The sequence below is a fragment of the Dysidea avara genome, chromosome 5 (assembly GCF_963678975.1).
Source record: "Dysidea avara chromosome 5, odDysAvar1.4, whole genome shotgun sequence".
NCBI lineage: Eukaryota > Metazoa > Porifera > Demospongiae > Dictyoceratida > Dysideidae > Dysidea > Dysidea avara.
Window position 1 is genome coordinate 36,091,917 of NC_089276.1, and position 27,399 is coordinate 36,119,315.

Consider the following 27,399-nt stretch of genomic DNA (forward strand, 5'->3'; position numbering starts at 1 on the left):
AGTCTTGGTAATTGACAGTCTGATAAGACAGCTAGCATATTTACCCACTTTTGTCTACGAATGTTAAATCTGTATCGGTTACCTTCTGATATGACCCCATGCTGTGGATTATGGTGCTGGCATTTGTAGCTAGCTAGATCAGTCTTCATAACCTGGCAGATCTTTGACTATCACAACAGCAAATTAATTCAGAAAGCTCATCATCAAGTAAAGCTGCATGCACCTTGCTAAGGGTTACTATAGTGGACTAATAGCTACTAGCATACTGACTGCCTTCTGCTTTTACACTTTATTTGGTGCTTAAGGCTAACAAATTAAAATGTCACTAAGCTAAGGAGCATGCATGCTAATTGTGATTTTTAAATGTGTCATTATGCTCAACACTACCACTACTTAGCTATACCTGTTTCCATATCACAGATTTAGCTGATTAGAACATGGCTAAGAAGAGCTGATCCATTAGATAATAATGGTATATAGCTATAGCTAAATGCTTTAGGATTTATATAGCTATAGCTAAATGCTAACTGCCCCTCATTTTGCTTCATAAAGATAAAAGATGGTAAAATTGTTCCACCAGTAGGTCCCTTTTGAATGAAAAAATTTCTGTGCAAATGAAAGTCTAAATCAACATGGGACAGCCAAATAGTTATTATGGCTTTAAGAAGCAAATGTTGCAGCATCTTCTGGAAAATGACTGATTTATTAAATTTTAATTTTAGTTTGGTTTGTAATAATTATGTGTAGTTAACTTTTTGCTGTGTTTATTGTCTTTGTAGTATTTCTATGTATTTAGTATTTCTATGTATTTAGTATTTCTATGTATGTTTGTTGTACTTTATGTTGTAATTGTTGTTGTAGGTATGTGTGCCACTCTGGCAGGGAAGAGCAGCTTGTCCGACTGTTTAGAGGCATTAAACAATCAATCAATCAATCAATTGGTAGCTACAAATGAAGACTATAATATTATGCATGATACTCAGTGCATATGTGACTGAATTTGACAAAACAAGGCTTCGACGCACAAAGCTTCGTTAGGAGATATGGCGATTTTAAGGAATCATTGTGTAATAACTTCCCAGTGCCTACAGCTGTGCAAACAAAATTTGCACCAATTATTCATCTATTTACTAGCTATCACTGAGTGGGTGTATACATTTCTGATACCCAAAATTTGCCCTGTTTTGGGAAGCTTTTTTCGAGCAGATAATAATATCACAGGTGGTAGTAATAGGGTGGGGGGTGGGGGGATGGGCTTAATATAGGGGTATAAAATGAAGTAAGAAATATAGGTATATAAAATGAAGTAAGAAGACGATAGAAACCAGACTTGCCAGTGCTGAAGGAAGTGCAGTGTGAAATATGATAGTGTATTAGACCAGCAATCCATTTCTGGTAAAAACATAAGTTTGATTTTGTGTGTGTGGAAGCCTTGTTATATGAAATCCGGTCACATATATTGCAATCAGCCTTGATACAATGGAAAGGTAAATGGTATAAAATACCATTATTTTCCACTGAAAACAGCTGAAAACACTCAGATTCACCTATAGAGAGTCTAATTTTCAAACATTCCCTGGGGGGCCTGCTCTCAGACCCCTTAGGTTGGCATGCTAGTGTTCTTTGTACACTAATGTAGTGTTTATTTCAAATATGGATAGAGGATACAAGATGCATTTTATCACTTGGTCTCTGCATTAAAATACCCCTTATATATATATATATATATATATATATAAGTGCTTTCCCACTAGGGACCTGTGAGAAGGCTTGGTATCATCTATTGTCTGGCTAGTCACCTATGTCCCTGTCTGGCTTAGCCCTCCCTTTCAAAAAATCCTAGATCCGCCCCTGAATACCCTCCCTTCAAAGGGTCAGACGTTTTAGTATTCGGTGTTATTTAACACCCTAGTGGGAGTTTTGTAACACCCTGATGAAGTGTAATAAAACACCCACAAGGGAGCCCTAGAAACATAGTAGTTAGGACATCCAAAAAGGTGTTTTGGAACGCCTTTGTTTTTACAGTGCATACAAATGTGACATTTAATCTTCCAAGATTTCTCAAAAACCATGAGGTTGCACAGGAAGTCATTTACCGTAATTCGCTTTATTTTCGTGCAAAAATTTTTAGTGATAAAAATTTTCGTGTAAAAATATTTTCGTATGATTTACATGAATGACTGCTCTATTAGAGTAGTTCAAAAATTCTCATGCAAGAAATTTTCGTACAAATTTTGCATACGAAACTTATTTTACAACGAAAATAAGCAAATTACGGTATCACTTTTCACTATGTATATGAAGAAGGCATTATGATGCTATGCTTTGCATACTAGCTATACAATATAGATAGTCTATAATATACCCAATAAATAATCGAAGGGGTCAGTGGGAAAAGGGGACAGTGACATTTTAGATTTTCCATTTTCTAAAAGTTAGAGTAGCTTGTTTTAGCAATGTGATTAACATTGTCACTATTCACTAAGCAAACAACAGAATTTAAAAGTTCATGGCAACCTCATATTAATTTTCAGAAAATATTAGAGTAATTCAATTTTGTCCCAAAATTCTGTTTAATGCCCACTATGTGATCACCTAAATTTTCAAATGACACTTGTCCCCTTTCACCGCTGACCCCTTCAATTATAAGGTTTGCAATTACATGTATACTGCTATGCTGTATATGTACTGGTAGTTATAAGGTTCTAACCATAATTCAAGTACCACATGAGACATGTTAGTCATTAGCATGGCCATGCATAGACCATAATAATATAATAATAATATACTTCTCCATTGTGGGTAGGCTTGTGCATGTGGGCATTGAGCCACCAAAAGCAGATATTGATCCTATTCAGGTTGACATTAATGGTGTTGTTGAGCTATTAAATTCTTTACAGACTCACAAAGCTGCTGGACCTGATGAAACACCAGCACAATTTTTGAAGAAATTTAGTGAACTTTTTTCTCCCTTACTTACTGTTGTTTTCCAAGCATCATTAAACCAGTGCTCTTTACCGTCTGATTGGAAAAGGGCATATATTGTACCCAATTTTTAAGAAGAGTAACCGTGCTATCCCTAATAACTACAGACCCATTTCCTTGACTTGCATTTGTTCAAAAATTCTGGAACACAGTTTATTCACATGTATTTGCTAGTTTATCTCACCATAACATTTTATGTGACCAACAACATGGCGTTTGTCGCTTAAGATCATGCGAGTCCCAACTGATATTAACTGTAAATGATTTTGCTGAAACCTTGAACAATGGAGAGCAGTCTGATGTAATATTTTTAGATTTTTCAAAAGCATTTGACAAAGTGTCCCATTACCATCTATTTCATAAGCTCCATCATTATGGCATTCGAGGAGATATATATATTGTACTAGATTGGATAAAGAACTTTATGTTAAACAGATCTCAATGTGTAGTAGTTGACGGTCAACAAAGTGACCTGACTGGAGTATCATCTGGTGTCCCTTAGGGGACAGTCCTCGCTCCCCTATTGTTCCTTTGCTTCATTAATGACCCCAGAATTACATCCAAGATAAAACTTTATGTTGATGACGTGTTGTTGTATACTACGATTCATTCACAAGATGGCTGTCACAGATTACAACAGGATCTTAACACTTTAGAACAATGGCCCATTGGCAGCTGACTGGAAAATGTCATTCAACTTCCAAAAATGTGTAGAATCACTAACAAGAAGCACCCAATATTAGCTCAATATACACTGCAAAGTAAAACTATAAAGGAGGTAACACATGCTAAGTATCTAGGTGTAACTATCGACAATCAAAAACTTATCCTGGTCAGAACACATTAAATAAATTACTAAAAAGGCCAATAACACCAAATGCTTCTTGCAACGTAACTTGAGCAAGCGTCCTCTCCAAGTCAAAAGTAACTGCTACAAAGTCCTGATTAAACCTATCTTAGAATATGCAGCCACAGTCTGGTCACCCCACACGCAAAGAGACATTGATGCCATAGAAAATGTCCAAAGATGAGCAGCACGGTTTGCATTTAACAACTATTCTAGATATTCCAGAGTCACTGAAATGCTATCTAACCTTAATTAGCCCACCTTAGCCAGATGCAGAAACGAACAGAAGGCTACAATGTCATTTAAAATTATATCTCACCAAATCAATATTAATGCTGATGATTTCCTTTTTCCTAATCCTAACCTACATCACACCAGAGATTTTTAACCCCAATGACTAGAATTGACTGTTATAAATTTTCTTTTTTCCCCTCTGCAATCAATATTTGGAATTCCTTACCCCAACACATGATTGATTAAACAGAGATTGACTAATTCAAGCACAGCCTAGCTGGACTAGTAACTGTTTAATATTTTATCAATGTGTATATATGGTCTTGTGTATAGTAAATATTGTATAATTATATAAGTTTGTTTTTCTTTTGTAATTGACAGCAGCAATTGTACCCTTTTTGTGCACCATACTCTTTTGAGGTCTGCACAATAGTAATAATAATAATAATTCCAAATTTCTCCAAAAAAGGTATCATGAAGACATTACACTTTTAAAATGTACTGATTATTCTCAAAATTATTCCCATCTTTTATACATTTCTCTTCACTTTGTAATTAATTTGTATGTGTTGCAATTGCCACCATATTGCATCGCTTAATGACTCAGAAAACCAGGCTGCAATCCTCATGCCTATCTTAAACCATGCTATCTGTCTGTATCCACTCAACAAACAGTGTCATAGTAAATGTCGACATCTTTAGCCATTTAACAAAAATAATAATGCTGAAAGCCCAAACATCTTCTGAGCAACACAAAGCAGATCAGAAAGACTTATAAACAGTAAAAACTGCTAAATCTATTATAATCATTGTCAGAAAAGCTGTTTTTACTAGCAAGATGCTTAGTGACTAGTAATGGAACTATTCTGCCAGCATTGATCGTTCTATTATTTTTATGCCAATTATGCTCTAAAACTGCATCAAAATGCTGGAATAATGCTAAATTATTTTACCCAATCATTATTCCCACAATTATTCAGGCATAATTCCCACATCCCTAACTGTGGCACTGATAAAAATGTTAATGCTTTCTTCTCTACTTGCTGTGATCATTACTCAGCTAGTGACTGCTTGATTGTTTTATTAGAGTACATGATTGCTGTAAGCTATTATGTGTTTTACCAAGAGTAAATAATGGAAGAGAGAGTATCCAACTGCCATATGCTGCATCAAAAATTAGCACATCAAGTAGAGAAGCCATCCTGTAGTGCTTTCAAAGAAAGTGTTGAATGAAGTAATAAACACTTGCTAGCTCAGTAGGACCAGGTGGCCTACAGATCTTCAGCACTTGTGCTGTAAAACCTTAATACATAAATTAAAAAATAAACTGTGAATGTACTTTGCCTGGTCTAAGTGACCTTAGTGTATCTTGTATACATAGTATATTCTAATGTTTAAGGTTGGTTTCAGCAGCATACTTCCAGACATCTGCACTTGAGCTATCACTAGTTGGAATTTTGAAAATCCAAATGCATTAGAGAAATACAGTGAAAAGAATTGAAGAATTGATAGTGCAGTTGTTTATACACGATAAACAGCAAAGAATTCATTTATAGATATTTCAAAACAACATGAGGGTGGAAGGTCACTTTTTATTATGTATGAAGATTAGAATGTGCTATGAGGCATTGCTTAACTATTGATACAGTTCAGCTATATATATATATAGCTGTTATACAGCCTTACACTAACCATACAATAAACCATGGCACATGTACAAGTGCAATGGTAAACTTGATGTCATGCATCATGTGACCTTAATCTGCAGAAGATTATTTTGTCCCTTTCATCTCAACAAAGCGCTCTGTCCTGGTGAAGCGCATGCATATAGGTGCACTGGTTTGGAGAATCTAAATGCAGCCATGTATATATGCTTATAATACTATACTACACTTACTATAATACTACACTTATTATAATACTATACGTATACCTATAAGTGTAAGGTGTTCACAGCTTAAGGTGGGTACTTTTTAACTGCATAGATCACATAATGTTGTTCACTCACAGCCAAACATGCATATATACATACATCACATCAGGCTGTAGTTTGCTGCATAACTTTTATTATTTACATGTATCAACAATGCATGAAAAGTTTAGATATAACCCAACACAAAAATGTGTAGTGTATTACAAAAATAACTGAACAACTAATATAAAAGTAATACAGAATGACTATACTAGCTACATAACTATTAAACTATACTGCAATCAAATACCAAACATCACTTCAGCAGCTCTAGTTGTTTGATGGACCTAAGGATGATATATAGTAAAATTATCATACAAATATAGTTAGTTTAAGAGATAAAATTTTAGAGCTTACAGCACAAGATGTACTAGTGTGCATGTTTACTATCGCATGCAGTGCAAAAAGCTTGTTGTGATTACTACAATAAACAACTCTGGTTGGAATATAATCACACCGTGGTGGGCTATATCTTAAATTGAGGTTTGAGGATTTTATCAGACAACACTAATCATGTAATTTTTTTTTTACAATACACAATAAATGATCAGCTGATCAGCAAAACTCTACCATGTTTGCACAATTCTCGAATTTTTCTTTCTGTCATACATACAGTATGGTAGCATTGTCACATATATTATCTAATCCAAAACAGCCAAGCTGTAAAAAAAGAGTGCGCCCCTCAAAATGGCTATGGCAAAAAAAGATGTGAAACCCAAGGTGGCAGCCAAGAAATGGCTGTGATGGTAAGTTAATGGTAAAAAAAATTTAATAACAACAATTCAGGTGAATTTTGGTGTAGGCTTAAGTCTATTATGTTCCAAAATCTTCCTATTATTCTTTCTGGCACTTCTTTTTTTATTCACCTATCATGCTCAAATATATTCCTGAGTCTACCTATTATTCTCAAATTATTCCCAATTATGTGTGCCAAATTAGTATTATGTTAGGGTTTTTAAACAAGTGACTGCTCTATTAGAATTATGGGCTCGAAGTTGACTGTTCTATTAGAGTAAGTGACTGCTCTATTAGAGTATCTCGATTGTTTTCACCGTTTTTATGCTTGCACTGTTTTGGTAGTAAATCTAAAAGATTTTACACTACACCACAACAAAAACTTATAATTTTGTACCAATTATTCTTAGAATTCATCCGATTATTCCGGAATATTCCCCAATGCTTTTCAGTACCTATTATTCCCGAAATTATGCCGGCATAATAGACGCATGCCTATTTTGGTGCAACTTGGTCTTGACACAAAATTCACCTGAATTGTCGTTATTAAATTTTTTACCATTAACCTACCATCACAGCCATTTCTTGACCGCCACCTTGGATTTCACATCTTTTTTCACCATAGCCTTTTTGAGGGCCACACTCTTTTTTTACAGCTTGGCTGCTATGGATTAGATTTCACTTCTTTTTGTATTTATATACACCAAAGCTGGCCTATGCCAGCTTTGGGTTTTTTTTAACGTATCTTTTTTCTTTTCCACAGGAAGAAGAAAAGATGAAGCAGATGAATACTTTAATATTTCTGATTTTATCAATAAATGTACAAATTATATATTATATACTAGACATATTAAAAATTAAAAATTTTAAAATAAGACATAGGGATCGCTAAAAAAAGCCACAAAACAAGAAGGGATCGCTGGGGTGGTAATGTAAACCACAAATCCCTATTTTGACTCTTTATACTCAAATGGAGCATTTATAGGTAGTCAAAATAGGGATTTGTGGTTTACATTACCACCCCAGCGATCCCTTCTTGTTTCGTGGCTTTTTTTAGCGATCCCTATTTCTTATTTTAAATTTTTAATATTTCTAGTTTGTGTACTTTTTTCCAAATCCACTTATGGATTATAAGTTAATTGGCACATTAGAGCGTAGCTTAAGCTAACAGAGATTCCTCAGTTTAAAAGGTTAACTCATTAACTAGATATCTTAATGCAATATTAATTTGTAATCTATGATAAAGACTGTATTTTCATTCTGAATTGTACATGCACAAAATAATAAGGTAGGATATATTAATTCCTATAGCCTACTCAGTGTTTCAGCCACCATCGTCACACTTTGTGCCATTGCTGAAAACACACTGCTATATGAGCTAGCTACCTGTCAGAAGAATTACTGATTGTGCACCTATTATACAGGAGACAGTGTTGATGACGGCACAGGAGACTTGAAGAAGAACAAGATGTCTTAGGTGTTTATTCGGCTAACAGAAGGAAAAGAATGAAACTCTATGATACAAGTTATAAGAATGGTAACTGTTAGTGTTATAATTCCTGTAGAGTCCATTTTTTTAAAAAAGAGAGAAGAATGATGCATACATCAAGCATGTGCATTATAGGTGCAGAGTTGTCTAGCAGAATAGGTAGTGAAGAGATAGCTATACATTGTAGCTGTAGTGCTATTATTGTAGTGGTGATGCTTACAACACCTTTGTATAAATGTACGAGTTGCACGTATGAACATGCAAGTAGCAGCAACCGTGTGAGTTGGTGTTAATCAAGCTAAATAGGAGGAGATGGCTAGGCTTGGCCGAAGTCTTCCTATGCCGGTGTCTGCATGTACAAATCACAATGTCACTATACTAATGGCCAGACCATTCTTACATGATTACCAGGGATTTGGCAGTCATACCCATGCAAGACTACTTTAAACTGGCATATTGAGTTCCAATTGCCAGGACTTAGACTGGGCTCTAGCCCTGGAAAGCCTAGGTGTAGCCTGCTAGCAGCAGTGTGTCATAAAGTGGAACACCATAGGTATAGTCAGCAAATTTAAGTCTGGTTAGCATGTGTTCATAAATGCTTGCAACTGTCAATGTCACTAGCTGATCAGAGAATGTGCTAGAGCAATAGTTCATAATATATATATTTAGGAGAGTATCCAACGCCTGTATTACCCCTTCAAAACACACTGCGTAATAATTGTGCAACATTGTGTAACATATCCGAATATTTTAGTATAATTTCAGTAAACTTCAACACATGGCTTTGCCATGAAAGACTTGTTGATAAGCGTTGGTATACCAAAGCGAAGACCTGCAAGCACTTCAAGACCCTTATAGCTCTTGAAGCAAGTTAGCACCTTTGGTGATGAAGACTATTGTGTAACATTATTATGCAGGGCATAGGTGCAATACAGCGTTGGATACTCTCCTATATATCATACAGTACTATAGTACTGTATATTAGGGACATCGAAGGTGTGGGGGCGATCCATGATATAATATAACCCAAAAACCTGCCGTGATTTTTCCTCACAACGACATGACAGTATTGGTTGGGTAAAACCAAGCCCAAAAGTGTCTTCAGATCGACCCGAAACGTTTCCATCAGAATTTTTTTTTAAATTTTAGTCAATGGAATTTTCTACTGCCTGCCTACCTGCCTGACGCCTTCAGTCAAGCGTAGCGGAAAACTGGCTACAGCTACAGCCCTAATTCTTTCGCAGAAACGTTTCTAGATCGCTTAAGAAAAAACCTTTGGTATATTGATAAACATACAATGCTTGCGCTATTGTCTTACCTTTTATCCTTCTTTACCATGGCCATCAGTCAAGGTTCTACCGCGGAGTGTTAATAGACTACAGTACGGCTTCCATACCAGTGTATATTGCATCAAACTATTCGAATACTCGTGGTCGCCGGTTGTACCAAAAACACACGCGTACGTCAGACTCGCTGTTGATATCGATCAGAGAGAGCAACTCACGGCGAACTATATAGCAATGTGTAAGTCAATAAATATAGTTTAATTAGTAACAATGTTAAACCGAGTCAGATCATCCAGGTCCTGCTTTACAGATTATTCGGGTCTTACCCTACGTGCTAAATTAAATGTGGATGTGTTACCACACGTCATAGCGTAACTCTGCTTCTTTCGTGAGCCACGCCCACTTACGTAAATTACAGTCTGTAGACATATGGTAGCCACGTCCATTCATCAGTGTGTAGGTATGCACGAATCCACGCCCACTTACGTAAATTACTGTCTGTAGACATATGGTAGCCACGCCCATGTAGATATGCACGAATCTACGTCCATTATTGTCTGCAGGCTTATGTAGAGCCACGCCCACTGATCAGTTGTTATTGTATGGGTCATAATCTAGTATAATAGTGCTGTGAGTAACTCAGCAGATATTTAGTGGTCATGAGCTTGCACAATAACTTCACAAACAAGTATAAGAAAAAATTGGGAATTTAAAATTAGATTAGGGACAATGTATAATGCTGCAATAAAAAGTACTGAAACAAGCTGGATCGGAGTAGTACGTAATGTCCAAATACTGTAAAACAATAAGAAGTGAATATCCCTACTGTGCATTGAGTGTAGCACAGTAGGGATATTCACTTCTTATTGTTTTACAGTATTTGGACATTACGTACTACTCCGATCCAGCTTGTTTCAGTACTTTTTATTGCAGCATTATACATTGTCCCTAATCTAATTTAAAATTCCCAATTTTTTCTTATACTTGTATATGTATATATTATGTACTCTTGGCTAGAGTAAGTACACAGTAGCTAGTTACAGTGACAATGGACGATATCCGCAATGACGTTTTCTGACGTCACAAAACAAAATGGCAGTGCTAGTGTGGGGACTTTGTACAGGGAGGTATTGGGCAAGATAGTATTTCCCTATTATAGTGTTTATAAATTTGAAAAGGGTGAAGGTGAGGCATATAGTATTATAATGCAATACAAATAAGCCTAGTTGTGTCCGAATTTAAAATTTTCAGTCTGCTTTCCTTGTTGGAACGCGTTTTGCATCATCACGGTACGTGTACTACTTCTTACGTTCATTATCTCGTGGTTCCAAGTGTAGAAAACTACAGACAACATTCATTTCGAATACTGCGTGCTAAAATCTCTGAAGCCCCCACACTAACACGGCCATTTTGTCAATTATGACATCAAATTTCGTCATTGCGGATATTGTCCATAGCACAGTAGCACACAATCCTCCCATATCAGACTATCAAGCTTCACACCCTTAAGTTGTTTATGACATGGATACCATATGGGAGGGTTGATGATATGTGGTTAGACTACAAAATATTTTTAAATGGTAGGTTTGTAATAAACACCCCACCCAACCTTTTCTGTGTGTGAAAAGCAGCCATAATATCAGCGCTACTGTTCTTCCCCCTATAATGGACAAACAAAGCATTCACTGTGATGGCTAGGAACCAATGCCTTGCACGTGCGCTTGAACGGCTTCTCGTAGCGAACACGGGAAGCTTACTAGAGACCCTATTATGGCAATCTTGTAAGGTAAAAGAGTGCTGCACAACTTCAATCTGCCATCTATTAACGTTATAAATACTATAATACGCATCCCTGAGCACACAAGATCCCATAAATTTGTTCTTCTATGGCTTCTTCCGTGTACGGAACAGCAGGCAATGGCGAAGAAGAACTTAGAAATTTATTGAGGTGGAGGCCGGTTAGCGATCTGTGGAGTCCGGGTTAATTAATGGGTCACGGACACGCAGAAGGACTCAGTGAGTAAGGCTGCGTAGTTTTTATAGCGAAAAATGGAAGCCTTGAGCTGTACACGAGTGAAACAAAATAATTATACAACCAAGTACTAAGAATAATACGAAACGCGGTTAAAATTACGTCATTAATAATGAATGAAATAAATGAATAAATAATGTTTGAGAAAACTACAAGGCCTAAGGCTTCGCACTCACCGGGAATAGAATCCATGTTGTATGAAGAGATAATCGTATAATGGGTGAATGTTTCCGTGGAGGTGATAGAAACGTACGACAATTCTATTTAATGCCAATCAAAACAGCACGTGATATACCCACTACTAATCGAGCAGATTCAAATGGCTATTTAGACGAGCTAACTACTGTTCAATTGTGTTTGAAAGTGTTGCCAGCTGGCACGCTAAGTCTCAAGTCGCCATGCCAGCTGCCAGTGGATGCGCTCTGTGTATCTATGGCTTCAGGACACCTGAATAGGTTTGACATGCCAGCTGCACAAGGACAGGTATGTTTGTTTGTATTGTAATGTACGTATGCCTTCTATTTTACTATATTTTTTCTGGCTTGCTAGGCTCTGGTTGGTTTGGTTGTCTGTTTGTACTAATGTATTGTAAAGAGCGTGGTATGTTTTAAATGTTTTCTTGTATTATTGTACATTTTGCCTTCACCTAGCTTACTAGGCTCTGAGTGGCTTGGCTGTCTTCCTTTATCTGGTTCACCTGGCTTGTATACTCCTACAGTATTGTGCATCTCCTGTAGGTTGTGTATGCATATACTTTGTACACATCACTGTGCCATTACCACACCAATGATGTACTGGCTGGCACTTAGTTACTGGTGGCCTTTAGTTACGATGCCACTATTGTGTTGTATCCGTCACTACTGTGACATATTGAGTTGATTTGGGAATCGTGCCTTCACCACCTAATAGCCTCACCAGGGGGCTGTCACGTTGGTGTATGTACTTGGTTGTATGTGACGCGGTCCTAGTTATACAACCAAGTAGTAAGAATAATACGAAATGCGGTTAAAATTACGTCATTAATAATGAATGAATAAATAAATAAATAATAAATAATGTTTGAGAAAACTACGAGGCCTAGAGACATGAACTAAGTGGGGATAGATTCGCCTGTGAATGAAGGCACAACTGTATAATAAGTACGCCTGTTCGTGCTGATGACCTTACCGTACATGTAATTCTATATAACGCCTGGCACCACACTCTTGTTTAATTACAGATTGTTCGAACGAGAAGATTAGTAAACGTCCGCGGAGAGGCCAGGCGCCACTTTACTGGTAAGCAACAACATCACAAGTATGTTTAAATATTTGTAACTGTGTATTTTGTGTGCAGGATATGCACTCCAGGCGTCATGCAGTGAAGGACCAGCTGATGACCAGTTAGGATACCAGCTGATGCACTCATAAACAACCAGCTGGAACAGCAAGGTAATGAGTAATGTAATACTTGTACCGGTAGTTGTATTATAGGTCTACATCTTCATCCTTCATCTGGCTTGCTAACGGCTGAAATTATTTTCATTATACCAGCACCTTCATCTGGCTTGCTGGCGGCTGGAATTATTTTCCACTCGGCTTAACTACTAGTCTACTGTGAGTCTGTAATAGCTAAACAAGAAGCCAATGCAGTGCTGCATATACAACAATGTGTAACTATCTCCTGTATGTTGTGCATGGCTGTATGCATAATATTATACACTGTGATCACTGTGCCAATGCCACACCGCTGATATACAGGTACATCACCAGTGGCCTCTAGTTACAACAGAGTCTGTTGTGCCATATTGGCTTGATTGGGATCAATTGCTAATTGTGCCTTCACCATATCCCTTATTCTGCATAGCCTCACTTCACTGCTGAGTCATCTTCAGAGACACGTCACACCTACAAAATATAGTTACTTTCAATATAGCTAACTTAATTTGGTTTTTTGTGTACACAAGGTTGTGTTTTAGTATTGTGGTTTTCTGATGCCAGTTAAACTCCCTTGCCTGTGTACGTATACATATGTATCATTTCCACAGGTACACGCACACTGCTCTAAGTGTTTCCTATGGCACTGTTTATACTTGCCCAATGGGTAGGTTGCAACGTTGGTGTATCAACTTGGTTGTATGTGACGCGGTCCTAGTAATAAGAATAACAATAATATTATGAATAATAATATGAACAATTCGCGTAAAATTCGCAATTTTTGAATGTTACCAAATTTCGTCTAGACCATTTTTACTGCTATATCACCATTTGTCTGAGTTCAGTGTTTGATAATAAGCCTTCTGAGTGTTGTTTTATGCCCGAGTCTGCTTTCTAAGGCTGGTTTTAGGTGACTGCTGTATTAGGATTTTCAAAAATTCCACTGCGATCCCTATTATGAACCCACTATCGTGGTTCATGATATAAAATGCATATATTTATTACAGAACTCTACATGATGGTTTCTTTGTAACTGAACACTCCACAAGGTGAGTCCTTCTAGCTGATCTCTCTACAGGGTGAATTGTTTGTAACTGAACTATCTACAAGGTAACTTCTTCTAGCTGATCTCTCTACAGGATGATTTGTTTGTAACTGAACTCTCTAAAAGGTAACTTCTTCTAGCTGATGTCTCTACAGGGTCACTAGTTAGTAGCTGAACTCTCTACAAGGTGACTTCTTCTAGCTGACCTTTCTACAGGGTAATTTGTTTGTAGCTGAACTCTCTACAGGTGATTTGTTTGCAGCTGAACTCTCTAAATGATGGTTTATTTGTAGCTGAACTCTCTACAAGGTAATTTCTTCTAGCTGATTCCTCTACAGGGCGATTTGTTTGTAGCTGAACTCTCTACATGGTGGTTTCTTTGTAGCTGAACTCTCTACAAGGTGAGTTCTTCTAGCTGAACTACGTAGTTGAACTCCCTACAAGGTAGCTTCTTCTAGATGATCTCTCTACAGGGTGAATTGTTTGTAGCTTATCTCTATACAGGTTACTTGTTTCTAGCTGATCTCTTGAATTCTTTTCAGGGTGACTGCTCTATTACGGTGACTAGTCTATTAGAGTATCTCGATCTCGCTACGCCGAGTTTGATTTCGTGTTATAACTCCGTGGCTTCAAGTCTGATTCTTCTACACCATTGAAGATCCTTTCTAAGATGATTACTTCATCTGTACAGCGAATTTCAAAGCATTACCCCAAGCGGTTTTTCTGGTTGGCATGGAAAGTAGTCGTTTTTTTTTCTATTAATTAATCATGATTGCATAATTGTTACACACTGTTGGTTTTTTCGTTCTATCTTCCTGGTTTTTAGCTCAATTTCTTTCAAACCACAAAAGGTTTGAGGTTCAATAGTTAACCTATTCACCCACCGATTTTCAGCTTCTTCCCATACGCAGTTTACCCTGTAGGCGTGACAACATATTGGTGTTATTTTTTGTGAATAATCGCTAATAACTCTTTCCCTGTGTATCGTATTCCAGCCAAAGTTGGTACAGAGATGCACCTTTATACCCCCTTCTGTGTGCCAAATTTCAAGGCAATCGGATATTCCGTTCGCGTTTTATAGCGGTTTTTGTAAGTGTGCGAAAAGAGGAAGAAAAATAAGAAGAAAAAAAAACTTAGAAACTAAGCCAATTTTTGAAGTCGCATATCTCGGGAACGCTTGAAGCAATTTCGCTCAAATTGGGAATGTGGAGTACTGAAGTTGGAGGGAGTGTCCACAGCAAAAATCGTCTTGTTTCATCAAGGCAGCACTGAGCTACGAAGGTGTGCAAATTGCGTTTTCGTTCTTCCTGTCAATATACTCACGGGTGTTGCGCGCCGGCTTCTTGGGCCGCACGACGTGACTTTAAATCTTTACTAGATCATCCTACAGCATGCACCAACATGTTGTAAATATTCAAAAATAAACTGCAAAAGTACAAAATCTTTCATTATTGAATCAAGCTATATACTACGATATTACAATATCACAACTTGAAAATGATATTAGAAGCAAATATCACGATATACGATAATATCGTAATATTGCCCAGCTCCAAATAGTACAGATACCTGGATTTGTGCATTAACTGATTTAGTCTATGGCTTGGGGCTGTGGTCACTGCCAGTAATGGCGGCTTCCTGAATGAATTAGAGTTCACTGGTAGGCTTCTTAGATGAATATGATCATCTTTATGTTCCAGCAATGCTTTCTAACAACACTTTACACTCTAGCTGTCATTTCTGATGGCTGTTGTGACTGGGATCCAGCAAAGTACGTGACACACATGATTTGTCATGGGTATCTAGCTAGTTTAGGTACCTACCCACAGGTATATTTTCAATTTTAATACCTCATTAATGACTAAACTTCGAAGCATACTAGGCGTGACATAGTCTAATTGCTATACACATTGTCTTCACTCTTTCAACCGTTTAGCAGTTGCACTATAACTTCAAACCTACTACGACATTAGTACACTTCAAAGCACAAATTTAGATTATAGTGATTATATATACACAAGTATTTCAAAAAAATTGAAATTTATAACTAGAGTAGGGACCATAGCACATCATAAAAGTACTGAAACAAGCTGGAGTAGGGTATGATATTAAAACAATAAGAAGTGTTATATCCATACTGTGCTCCAAGATACCATAATGGAAATGCACAGCAGGGATATAACACTTCTTATTGTTTTACTGTGATTTAATATCGTGCCAGCTTGTTCAGTACTTTTTATTGATGTACAATGGTCCCTACTCTAGTTATAAATTCCAAATTTTTTGAAATACTTGTTCGTTAACTGTTTTTGTAAATAATATTATTATGATTGGTGACGCATACTACATTTGAAATGGCACCGCGCACCCCAGCTATATTGTTTGAAAAGTGAAGTATCCACTATGCTTCGTTGTCAGCTATGTTCAACCCGTTACACAGCAGTACAAATCAAGAGCTGTTCGAAAAGCATCTCTGCAACCCACGCATACCGAAAGGGTTGGTGCCATGCGCCCCAGTTATATAAATTATCGTCCATTATGCTTCGTTGTTGGCTATGTTCAACCCGTTATACAGCAGTACGAATCAAAAACTGTTTTAAAAACACCTCTGCAATCGAAGTAGCCACTATAAAAAATACGGACGATTTTTGTTATGAAGGGAAGCCATCACGTGCTACCACCAAATCGACACTTTTCACTGTCAGCAAAGATGAATGGGACACAAAGGACACTGGCAAGTCCATGAAGAATGCATTGTACGTACTGCGGTATGCCAAAAGGCACCTCTTGGGTTGAAGCGACGTCGAACAGTGAAAAAAAATCAAGCCAGTAGCCTTAGCCGTTATTGAGTTATGCTTGTCTGAAGGCATCAGGCAGTCAATCAGTCAGGTAGTCAGTAGAAAATTCTGTTGAATAAAAAAATTTAAAATTCCGTAGCAACTTGTTGAAAGCGTTTCGGGTCGATCTGAAAGCTTGTTTGAGCTTAGTTTTACCTCATCGGCGTCTGGGAAAATTGAGGCTATTTTTTGGGTGATGCTATTTCGTGGGGCACGCCTACTCCTTTGTGGTCCCTACTATACACTACTATCGTAGTGTATATATGTATATATAGTGTGTGTGTGTGTGTGTGTGTGTGTGCGTGTGCGTGTGTGTGTGTGTAGACTATACCTATCATTTTGGCCATTGCACGATTTATCATACTTTCACTCTCCTGCAGCACTTTAACAAATTTATGATATAACTCTGGCAGTTCCACCTGCAACCCAAGAATGATCACATTGTCAAGGAGATGCCTCATCCGATCACTCTCCAGTGATTTTGTCTCAATGTTTTTCTTTTCATCAAATGTTATGACTTCACTAGTAATAAGAGAATCCAACATGGAGTTGATAGGGAGTCTAGTAAGTTTGTCATAGTGCTCTGTCAGTTTTTCAATCACCGACTTACAATCAGATATGCCTAAGAAAGGACATACCACATATAAGTTATGGGTGAAACAGTATATATAAAATAGTTGTATCACAGGCATGAGTGCTTTGTCTGATACAAGCCCAAGGGCAAATGCTATATACATCAGGCAAAGCACGAGTGCTTGTAGGTTAACTTTCAAACACACTCTGACCAAACAAGATTCCATCACCAATACTCCTATATATATATGTATATCCATTTATCAGAACACTTCATACATGAACAGTTTTACCCTAGAACAGTTAAGGAACAGAAAACTGTAAAGCCACATTAGCTTAATAATTAGTTTATCATCTCTGCACCATTTTACTTGTCGTATCAAAGAGTTTTTGTACTACTAATGGCTGAAAGCAGGAATTCTTGGTCATGTGAGCTGTGTGATTCAGCTACAAAAACAAAATTCAAACCCACTCATCTGCATCGCTACATTGAGCATCGGTGGATGAGAAACTAATAATTAAGTATATATGTTGCCTTACTACCAGATGTAGTCACATCCACCTCACTAACTACATTTCAAGCTATATTGTTCTTTTTTTCTGGGAATACCAGCTGCGCTGTCTTCCCAGCAAATAGCTAAATAGATAAATAAATAAGTAATACTGTATGTGCTACAGTATGTGGGATTATCACCTACACAATATCATGTGGGAAACCGTAAATAGTGCAGTGCTAGACTTGAGTCTATAATTACAGCATAACTTTTTTTTGCATGTATAATAGGTAAACAAAAGCATCAAGCATAATGCTGGCATATTACTAGATAATAGGCATAATTTCAGGCATATAATGTTATTTTGGAGAAAATCATCCACAGAGAAAGAAGTTACAATATAATTACCTATTTGATCTGTTGAACATTGTCAAGGGCACAACTGGTGTATATGTACTTGCCTAAGAACTGCAGGCCTGAGGGAAAGTGCATATACCCATGACATGGGTTAATTACCTACATGTGTAGAAAACTGCATGCTGGCATACTTCACAAGTATATTTATATTGGGAAAAAGTGTAATAATAATGGCAAGGTGTTGCTGTGCTAAGAGTTCAAACATACGTGTAGCGACACAAGCATATGAAAAAATTGACTGTGGGTTTATACAGTAACCAAAGAGTATTATTACAAGTGGTGGTGATAGGGATGGTGGGTGGGGGAGGTAGGTGGGCTCTTGTACAGCATAAAATTGAGTAAGAGGACAAGTGACATCCACAGGTCCAATTTTGGCCCTTCATGGACTCTCCTTGCACTCAAATCACTCCCACGTGAAGAAAAAGACTGGCCAGCCCTCTGAGGCTTTCCCAGCTCACTACACACCATTCCAGCAAAGCCATGACCATTAAACAGTGGCAGATCTAGGAATTTTAAAAGGGGATTTCTGAACATTGGTAACTTGGTATAGCTGAAAAATAATCCATCTCGGGACATTTCTCCAGAGATTAAACTTTTGAGATTTTAGAAGCTCTGAAATCAGATTGTAGGTTAGTTAACAATTACAGTAAATCCAATGCTATAAACTGTAAATACTATAGCTAACTGTAGGACAAAAGTTGTGACTAAGCTGTAGCTTTGATTGCTCTATTAGAGTAGTTGCTTAACTGCTTCAATCGTTTTTAATGCAGTGGGAAGTGAAAAGTAAGGGTTAAATAGCTATAAATGGTGTTAGATAAATGTAGTTGCAAACATGCTAGTTGTCTGCTGTGACAAATTGTTGATACAACAATAATAAAGCTAGTTAGACTGCCACTGAGCTAAATTTAAAAGAGGGTTTCTGTCGAAACCACAGAAACCCATCTAGATCTGCCATTGTTAAATGGTGTCAAAATCTCCACTTATGGATTTCACAGGACCCGAGAAAAGCTGCTAAAGAAACCAGACTCACCAGTTCTGAGGAAAGATAGTGTGGTATATGATAGTCTTATAGGCCAGCAACCCATTTATGGTGAAATTTTATGTGTGGAAGCTGGTTATCTCAAGTACAGTCACATTAATAGTCACAGTGGCGCCACATGAAATCAAATGATCTAACCATGTGAGATCACATGATCTAACTACACAAATCTCCTTGTTTGGCTGCCCCTTGCTGTTCCATGGGTTGGTATTGATTATATCCCTGTGTTCAAGCGTTACTTGCTTATACGGACTATAGTTGTGTACATGTGTAACTGAATTTAACAAAACCCAACCCACAAAGCTTTGTTAGTAGATCCAATGAATGTGTGCAGTGATGACTGTATCAGTTGCCATGACTAGACAATAAGCAAAGACTGCAAGAAATACATAATTACAGGGTGTCTAGCCTGCTTAGAGATCAAGGTTCAGCCTAATTTGATTTCCGACCTACTTTCTTTCCAGCAATTTTTTTATTTCATATGCTCAACATTTTGCTCAAAAGTGATTTACTTTGCCTAGCATCAATTGTTAATTGGCCATGAAATGCATAGCTGCAATTTCACTATGTAGTATTAGAGTGTATTAGAGTGTAACTATAGCTACTATACAAATGAAGAGAATAAAATTGTTCCTTGGACACATCACTCAGTGATAGCCAATATATTAGCCTGGCCTTCTTGCTTCTTCCATGTACCAATTAGGCGCCTTTGATCTGCACACACCCATACCACTAATTAGTTATAACATATACTCATTCAGTTTGTATCTGATTCGTAAACACCACCCTTGGACCTACTTCTCATTTTTGCTATTAGACATAAACCTCGTGGGTGTATGTATTACAACACATGCTTGTATATATACTCACTGGTTTGATGTGGTGCTAAGGTTAGTGCTGATTCATATAATGGCTCGTAATACATTTTGTCAACCCTCTTAACATTGCTGCCAAAATTACAGAACAAATCTTGTCTGTTTTCAATATCCAACTCAATGTGCGGAATATCATCTTCATGATATGGGCACTCCAAGTAGGTCACAGGTAGTTTCGATTCTGACATGTGAGGCTTACTTAGCTCTTTGATGGAGGATGTCAAGAAAGACAACAGATCTTGGCGTTGCTGCAGGAGGTCAGAAGGAGGCTCCTCTGAATCATGGTGATGTACAGTAATGAAGCACTTTATGGAGTATTTGGATTGGCAGAGCTGCAGCTTAAATGACTGCCAATATCCCTTTTCAAAGTAAAAAAATCCGAACCCTCGTTTGATACTATATAAATTAAAGAAATCACATTAAGAACACATACTTGTAGATTTTACCAAAGACAATAGTAAAATATAATGCTAGTAGGGATTACATCAAGTAAATACCATGAACCAAAGAGGATATTATCCTTACTAACAGCTATGAGAACATGCACATCACTCGTTTTAGTCTTTATATATATAAGCAATGACCAAACTAAATGTATGACTGAAATTAGCAGACTGAATACATTTTGTTTTGAATAATTTACGTACATTCCAGGAACATTCCAATACTTAGTCATAGCATGGCTTGTAATGTAAAGAATTTGGAGAGTACACTTCCCCAAAAATGAAATTAACTGCAGTAACTTTGAAGATATAATGTAAGCATCAATTTTGTATTTTAAAGATTACATGTAATAGTTGTAACACGGGCATGAGGGCTTTGTATGCCCGACTGCCCTCGGGCCACAGGCCCGAGGGCAGAAGGCATACATATCAGGCAAAGCCCAAATGCCCCGTGTTTCAGCTAATATGTAACACTTAATAGGCTGATAGCCTGTACAGGGCGATGCCAACACGAGTGCAGCCACTGGATGTATTATATATGCATACCTAAAATTTTTGATTATGGGTCAGCAGCTAGTACGTTCTGGTTACGTTCGGTTATGATAAACGGACATATCCTAGAGATATCACGGAGAATTTCCATTACGCGAGTTTAATGTTTTAATCAGTGCTTTTGAATCATTTATGGAGAAAGTACGTAGTTCACTAAAGGCCTAGACAGGTATGCTTGATTGTAGAGTGGTCGCTCCGTGCATAGTGGTAGCTTCATGATGGGGGCATGTCCGTAATCGAAAACGTGTGGAAACGATCGGTGAATAAGCTATAGCGCTAGTACTCACCTTAGCCCAACATTTTTTCAACACGTAGGATAGCGAGTATAGCGAAATGCTCTCTGCCTGAGTGGTTTACCTTGCGCATTCCAAGTCATGCATCCTAATCACATGAGTATTAATCGATCCCCACAATCGATTTCAGTATCAACATTTATATAATCACTGTCCAGTTGTAGCCAGGTCTACATTTCGTATGTAGCCCGGCTAGCTGGGTTACATACGAAATGTAGCCCAAGCGGCTCCTTTGATCTGAGGTGTGAAAGTGTTACATATATATATATATAGCAAACCAGTTGTTGTTACTTCATGATCATATATGCATGCATGGGGAAATCAGGTGCCCTTGAAATGTATTGGTTTTGCATTCAATAGCTTATGAATCTATAATGGGCTTTAGATTTATGTATATTATCAGGACACACAAGGTGACCCATGAAAGCCAATGCGCTCAAGGTAAACTACTTACAGAAATAAGTTATGCAGCATCATAGTGCAAACTTTTGCGAGAAAAACCAAACATGTGGAACAAACATGATCAAGAGATTCTAATAGAACAGTCACTGAAAAGAATCACACTAAGTCTTGTAATTTTGAAAATTACTTGTAACTTGGCAGTACTTCTAGCAATCTGTACACAATTTGGGGGGAAAATGCACTGCAATATGCTCTTTATACTCTTGAAATAGTCCAACAAAGCTTGTGTGAATTATAATTTTAATAAGTGTTGTAAAAAAAGTGAAAATATAAAGAGGTGTGCAACGACAAGTCTGTAGTATAAACAAGAAAATGCGATTTTCGTGCATTCATATATATATATAGCTCAGTAACTGTAAAGAGAGCAACTTTTCTCTGTGGAACCTCCCTCAAGTGGGACATCTTCCCCACCAAATTGAGCTAAATTTATCCAGGTATGCACCTCCACACCTATATGACCCAACTTTACAGTTGCTCATCTAACTAGTTTATCGCAGTGTACACCAGAATGGTATACAGTTTTATAGCTTCATTGAACTATCAATGGAATTTCTAGATATTGTTATAGAACATTCTATGTACATTGTAAGTTCTCAGAGAAAATGTGTGCTGAGCTCTATTACAGTGCTACGACAATAATAACAAATGTGACCGAATCCCATGTTAGCACAAGCCTAATTTTACAGTAGAATGAATGCAAGGTGAAATATTTACAAAATTAAAAAAAAACTCTATAAACTTTTTCCGTGCTTGTTTCACAGTGAAGGAAGGGGGTAACAGTAAATACCTTGGTACCATTGTGATTCCCAACGCAAGAGGAGCTTGGAAATCTTTGTTTTGTGTCACTGCTCCAAAGGAGATGGAACATATGAGTGTTAGTCTGCCAAGCAGTTTACTATCATTTTCTCACATTTTCTCACATTTTCACCTTTGTACTGGTCGTAGGAAGGGCCTGAAAGGAAAAACTTACCCAGCAATGGATTCACTTGTTCATGGAGAATCTGGTGGTGTAAGTTTAATCTCAGTAGAAGACTGCATTTGTAAGTTATGACTATTTAATTAAGTGCCTGTAGTTTATTTTCCATATTGTCACTATACAAATCGGTTTTCCTGTTGTTGCCACTTTGTACTTATAGCACTGTATCTTCGAAAGTTCAAGGCTTCTTTGGTTGACCATTCCTTTGGCTATCTACATAAAGAAAATATAACAAAATGAAATTCGAAAAATGTGCTAGCATATGGGGTTCTCGCAGATCCAGTCACAAATAGTCAAACAAACTAGCCTGTATACCAAACAGAGTAGTCATATATCATGATGATGATTTGCATGCATCAGTAGCACCATATATGCACAACTTTGTATGAATTACAAAACAAGATGACATTGTGTGTTCAGAATAATTTAGGCCACAGGAAGTTACAGGTTAATGCAAACAGAGTAGGGATGAGCCTATTTTGCTTTTTTCCCACCTATTTTTCTTTCCAACAATTCTAGTTTGCTCAAAATTTCTCTATTTTGCTGAGCATCAATAAAAAATTAATTGCAGTATCTCAAGCTTACAAGTATGTGTGACTGCTCTATTAGAGTATTTTGTACATAGTGACTGCTAGCTCTATTAGAGTATATTCGACATTCCTATGAGCATACGTTGCAATAATACTATGCATGACTGTTCTATTAGAGTATCTTGATCTTTTTATACAAAATGTGCTAAGTTGCCATTCCTTGATGCCCAAATTTTTTGAACTTCCACCTATTTTTTCCAGCATTTTGCTTTAACCAACATAGTTTTCCAAAAATTTTGCTGGCAAAATCGGCACATCCTTAATAATGAATAACAGTATTTGTAGAAATTCAATGGTTTTTTAACACTTATTGACAGGAGTCTGGGGCAAAACTGAAGATAACTACAATTACTTTGACACAAATGACTTGTATTTGTAGTGTCGGCACTTTGATGTACATACATTTGTTTGCAGCTTGCATAAACTTATTAGACTGACACTGCATTTTGATTGCCAAAATGCACATTTGGTGTTTACTTGATTTTGCTGCATTGCTGTTTGCAAATAAGCACTTTTTTTGTCAAAGTCAAGAATTTAACACCTTACCAGAGCAATAAAAGTGCTTGCAATGTGTTCAGAAATGTATTTTGAATGAGTTGGCATGAGTAATTGTGTTAGAGTAAAGTTTGTATAATTGAAAGCTTGCCAGTGCGTATAATTATGTACACAGATAATGTAAGCAAACCGAAGTATTGACTTTTAACATTTATCTGCAGTTTTGCTTACCATTTGATTTCATGATGTTTCTTGATTTTGTTGTTACAGCACCAGTGCATTATCCTCACCACCAACTTGTTGAAGATGGTCTCAGGCAAAAATTTACCTCCAAAATAATAAACAATGGCAACATCATCACTTTGCTTTGCACGGAGTTCATTGGTTTGGTCATAGACAAGAAGTGATGGTATCATGTAAACGTCTACAGATTCTGACAAATTTAAGCAAGTCTCCCCAGGAAATTTTGTACTTGAAGGAACTTTGGCTGCCAGGCTGAACTTCTCCAGTAAGCCCAAAATGGTGGTTTTGTCTTTTAGCCGTTTGTAGTGTGATAGCATGTAATTAAACAAAGGCCCCTCAAGAAGTGCGTATTTTTGGTAACGGATATAAGACTGCTGGAGGTCACCAGTATGAGGATAACAATCTAGCGTTGTGATGACTGTACAAACAAGATCAGACACCTCTTCAGGCAACAGGAAAACTTCATTCCTCAATGATTCCAGTTCCGGAAAATATAGCAAGATACCTTTTTTGGTGTAGTAATCAAGGAGGGCATGGATATGGTGCTCTCCTTCTATTCCTGCATCTTTGGCAATAGCAACAGCCCTTGTTTTCTCTATTCTGACTTCTTTGAGCTCTAATATCTTCTCCTCAAAACTCAAGTAAGAAATTGGCCTATCAATGCAGATAACCCACTGGACTGCCTTCAAAATAGTGGATCTGAGATGATTGACAACCTTTTGATCTGGTTTACTATTGGCTATGAAATAAAAGCAATCTTCTGCAGACATAGGCAAATGCTCCAAAAGAGGTGTACTAAAAAAGTGATCCCGAATTTCCTGTATCATTTTCTCTTGTTCCTTTATGGAGACATCCTCGGCATGAGCACCAACCATCAGAACTACAGGAACACGAGGTGAAATTGAGCCTTCTGGTGCTTTCTTACCACGACTGTAAACAGACTGCAGCAGCACTTCAATAGTTTGCAGATTGGTCTTCATTTTTCTGGATTTAATCTTCTCTTGATTATTTTGTGAGTGCGCTCGAGGGTCAACTGGTGTGTGCAAGCCAATGGATGCTTTAAAGACTAGCAATGCCACATCTTCTACTGCCAGGAATAGGAAGTGTATTTCATAGTACACTTCTTGCCCACCAATATCAAATACTATGATTCTGGTTTCATCTTTCTTGATGTCCTGAGTGGCCATTATTTCTTTTAACTCCTTGACTGCTTTCTGATGGACCTCTGGCTTTACTGATGCACTCTGAGGGGTTGGGTCTAGTGATATTAGTGCAATTTGTGCTTTCAACTCTCCTCGTCGCTGTCTTGGTAATTCAGCAACTCGTGCGGTAGCTGTTATTTTCTGCCATTGAGAAGTTGCTATTGAACGAGCAACTTTGAAAGAAGCGCCCACAGTGGTTTCCTGATTAGGTTGGAACTTCTCACCCATGAGAGTGTTGATGGTGCTGGTCTTGCCTGCTCCCTCAGCACCGAGTGTTACCAGTTTAAACTGATTAGAAGAACGGGAGCCTTTTTTAAGAACCTCACTGTAAGCATTTATCGTCCTTTGGTTAAATACTTCCCTAGGCTGTGGTTCATCTCTTGTTCCAGAGTGATAGCCTAATAAGAGAGAAAGTGGTCTAGTGAACAAATAGTTATACAATACACTAATGTTGTTTTAGTAATGCATTTGACTTTTAGTTTTAGTTATAGCTGTAAATAGAAAAACGTTTTAGTTAAAGTGGAATCATGAGCATTTGGGCTTTTCTGGCCAAAATTGCACCAATACAACTAAAATTCAACTTATATATCTGCTTCCCTATATACTCTAAATCCCAAAGCCATGTGGATATACATGCATGTATTTTAAGTGCTACAAATTACACAGCTGTAAATTGAAAAGCATAATTATATTGTTTGTTTTTCCATTAGCACTTAAATAATACAAGATACACAATGTGACAATTTTAAGGTGCCAAGATAGACATGGTAAACACAAGACCAACAGAATGCAACAAGGTACCAAAATGATCAAGTGCCAAAACAATTGCAGTAAATATGAAGACCAATTTAGCAGTCAGTGCATGCTATCCTTCAATAATTTGATGCATATTTCAACCCACCATGTTTGGTTCTGTAATAATGAATGTACATGGTTCTTTTTCAAAGAACACAGTACATGTGATTTCACTTTAAAGAGCTATCTATTATTACCATTAAGTTTAAGGAAAAGGGATCATAGAAAGGGAAACAAGAGGGAAGTTGTCTACACATATAATAGTAAACATTTAATACCCACTTCAGTCTATACCCATGACTGAATTAGGGATTAAATGTTCACCAGTATATGTGACCGGATCTGCGAAAACCCGACACAACAGCGCAAGCCTATAAACTTCCATTGAAAACATTGGGTGAAATATTTGCGTATAATTGAAAAAATCTGTAAATTTTTTGAATGCCTCTTTCTTAGTGAAGGAAGGGACTAACAATACAAATCTGGATATCATCGTATTCGCCTACTCGTGAGGAGTTGGAAAATCTTTGTTTCGTTGCAGTATACCCAAGGATATGCAAATTATGAGCATTTGTTTACGTCACGTCGAAGCAAAAGTACGCGATCGATTTTTCTTCATGAATTTTGCCTTTGTATGCAATGAAGAAAGATGGTAGAAGGATAAACATACCCAGTAACTGATTCCCCTATCCATGGTGAACACGATGGTGAAAAGATCAGCCCAGTACATCAATCCGTTCGTAAGTTACAACCATATCAGTAAGCACATGTAATTTATTTTCCCTATAGAGATGTTTCAGCACGTCATTTTCATTACGTCATTTTCCGGAAGTTGCCATATTGGTGAACAGGTTGCTACGGAGGTAGCTATTGGTGTACAGCTGTTTTTGCTACATCGAAGTACGCCTCTATGTTTATATTGTCTAAATATGCCGACAGCTTGCCATGTGAAGCAAAGGTTCGATATCAGGCTAAAATTTCGCTTATTGGAGGGGTGGACCTGTTTTCCTCTGGCAAACTAGAGGTTGCCACTAGCGAAGTACCACCTGTGGAAATGTGTGACTTGGCTTCGT

At 37.4% G+C, this 27,399-nt stretch overlaps 1 protein-coding gene across 1 annotated transcript in view; it reads right to left on the minus strand.

Annotated features, from left to right (window-relative positions):
* Positions 1-6,024: 6,024 nt before the first annotated feature.
* LOC136256727 (uncharacterized) overlaps positions 6,025-27,399 on the minus strand; it is a 39,568-nt gene continuing 18,193 nt past the window's right edge. The window contains exons 3-6 of the mRNA XM_066049735.1: positions 24,318-25,929; positions 20,271-20,671; positions 17,209-17,499; positions 6,025-6,325 (exon numbers count right to left, since the gene is read on the minus strand). Coding sequence (XP_065905807.1) covers positions 6,309-6,325; positions 17,209-17,499; positions 20,271-20,671; positions 24,318-25,929 — 2,321 coding nt within the window. The 3' untranslated portion in view covers positions 6,025-6,308. The remainder of the gene's footprint in view (positions 6,326-17,208; positions 17,500-20,270; positions 20,672-24,317; positions 25,930-27,399) is intronic.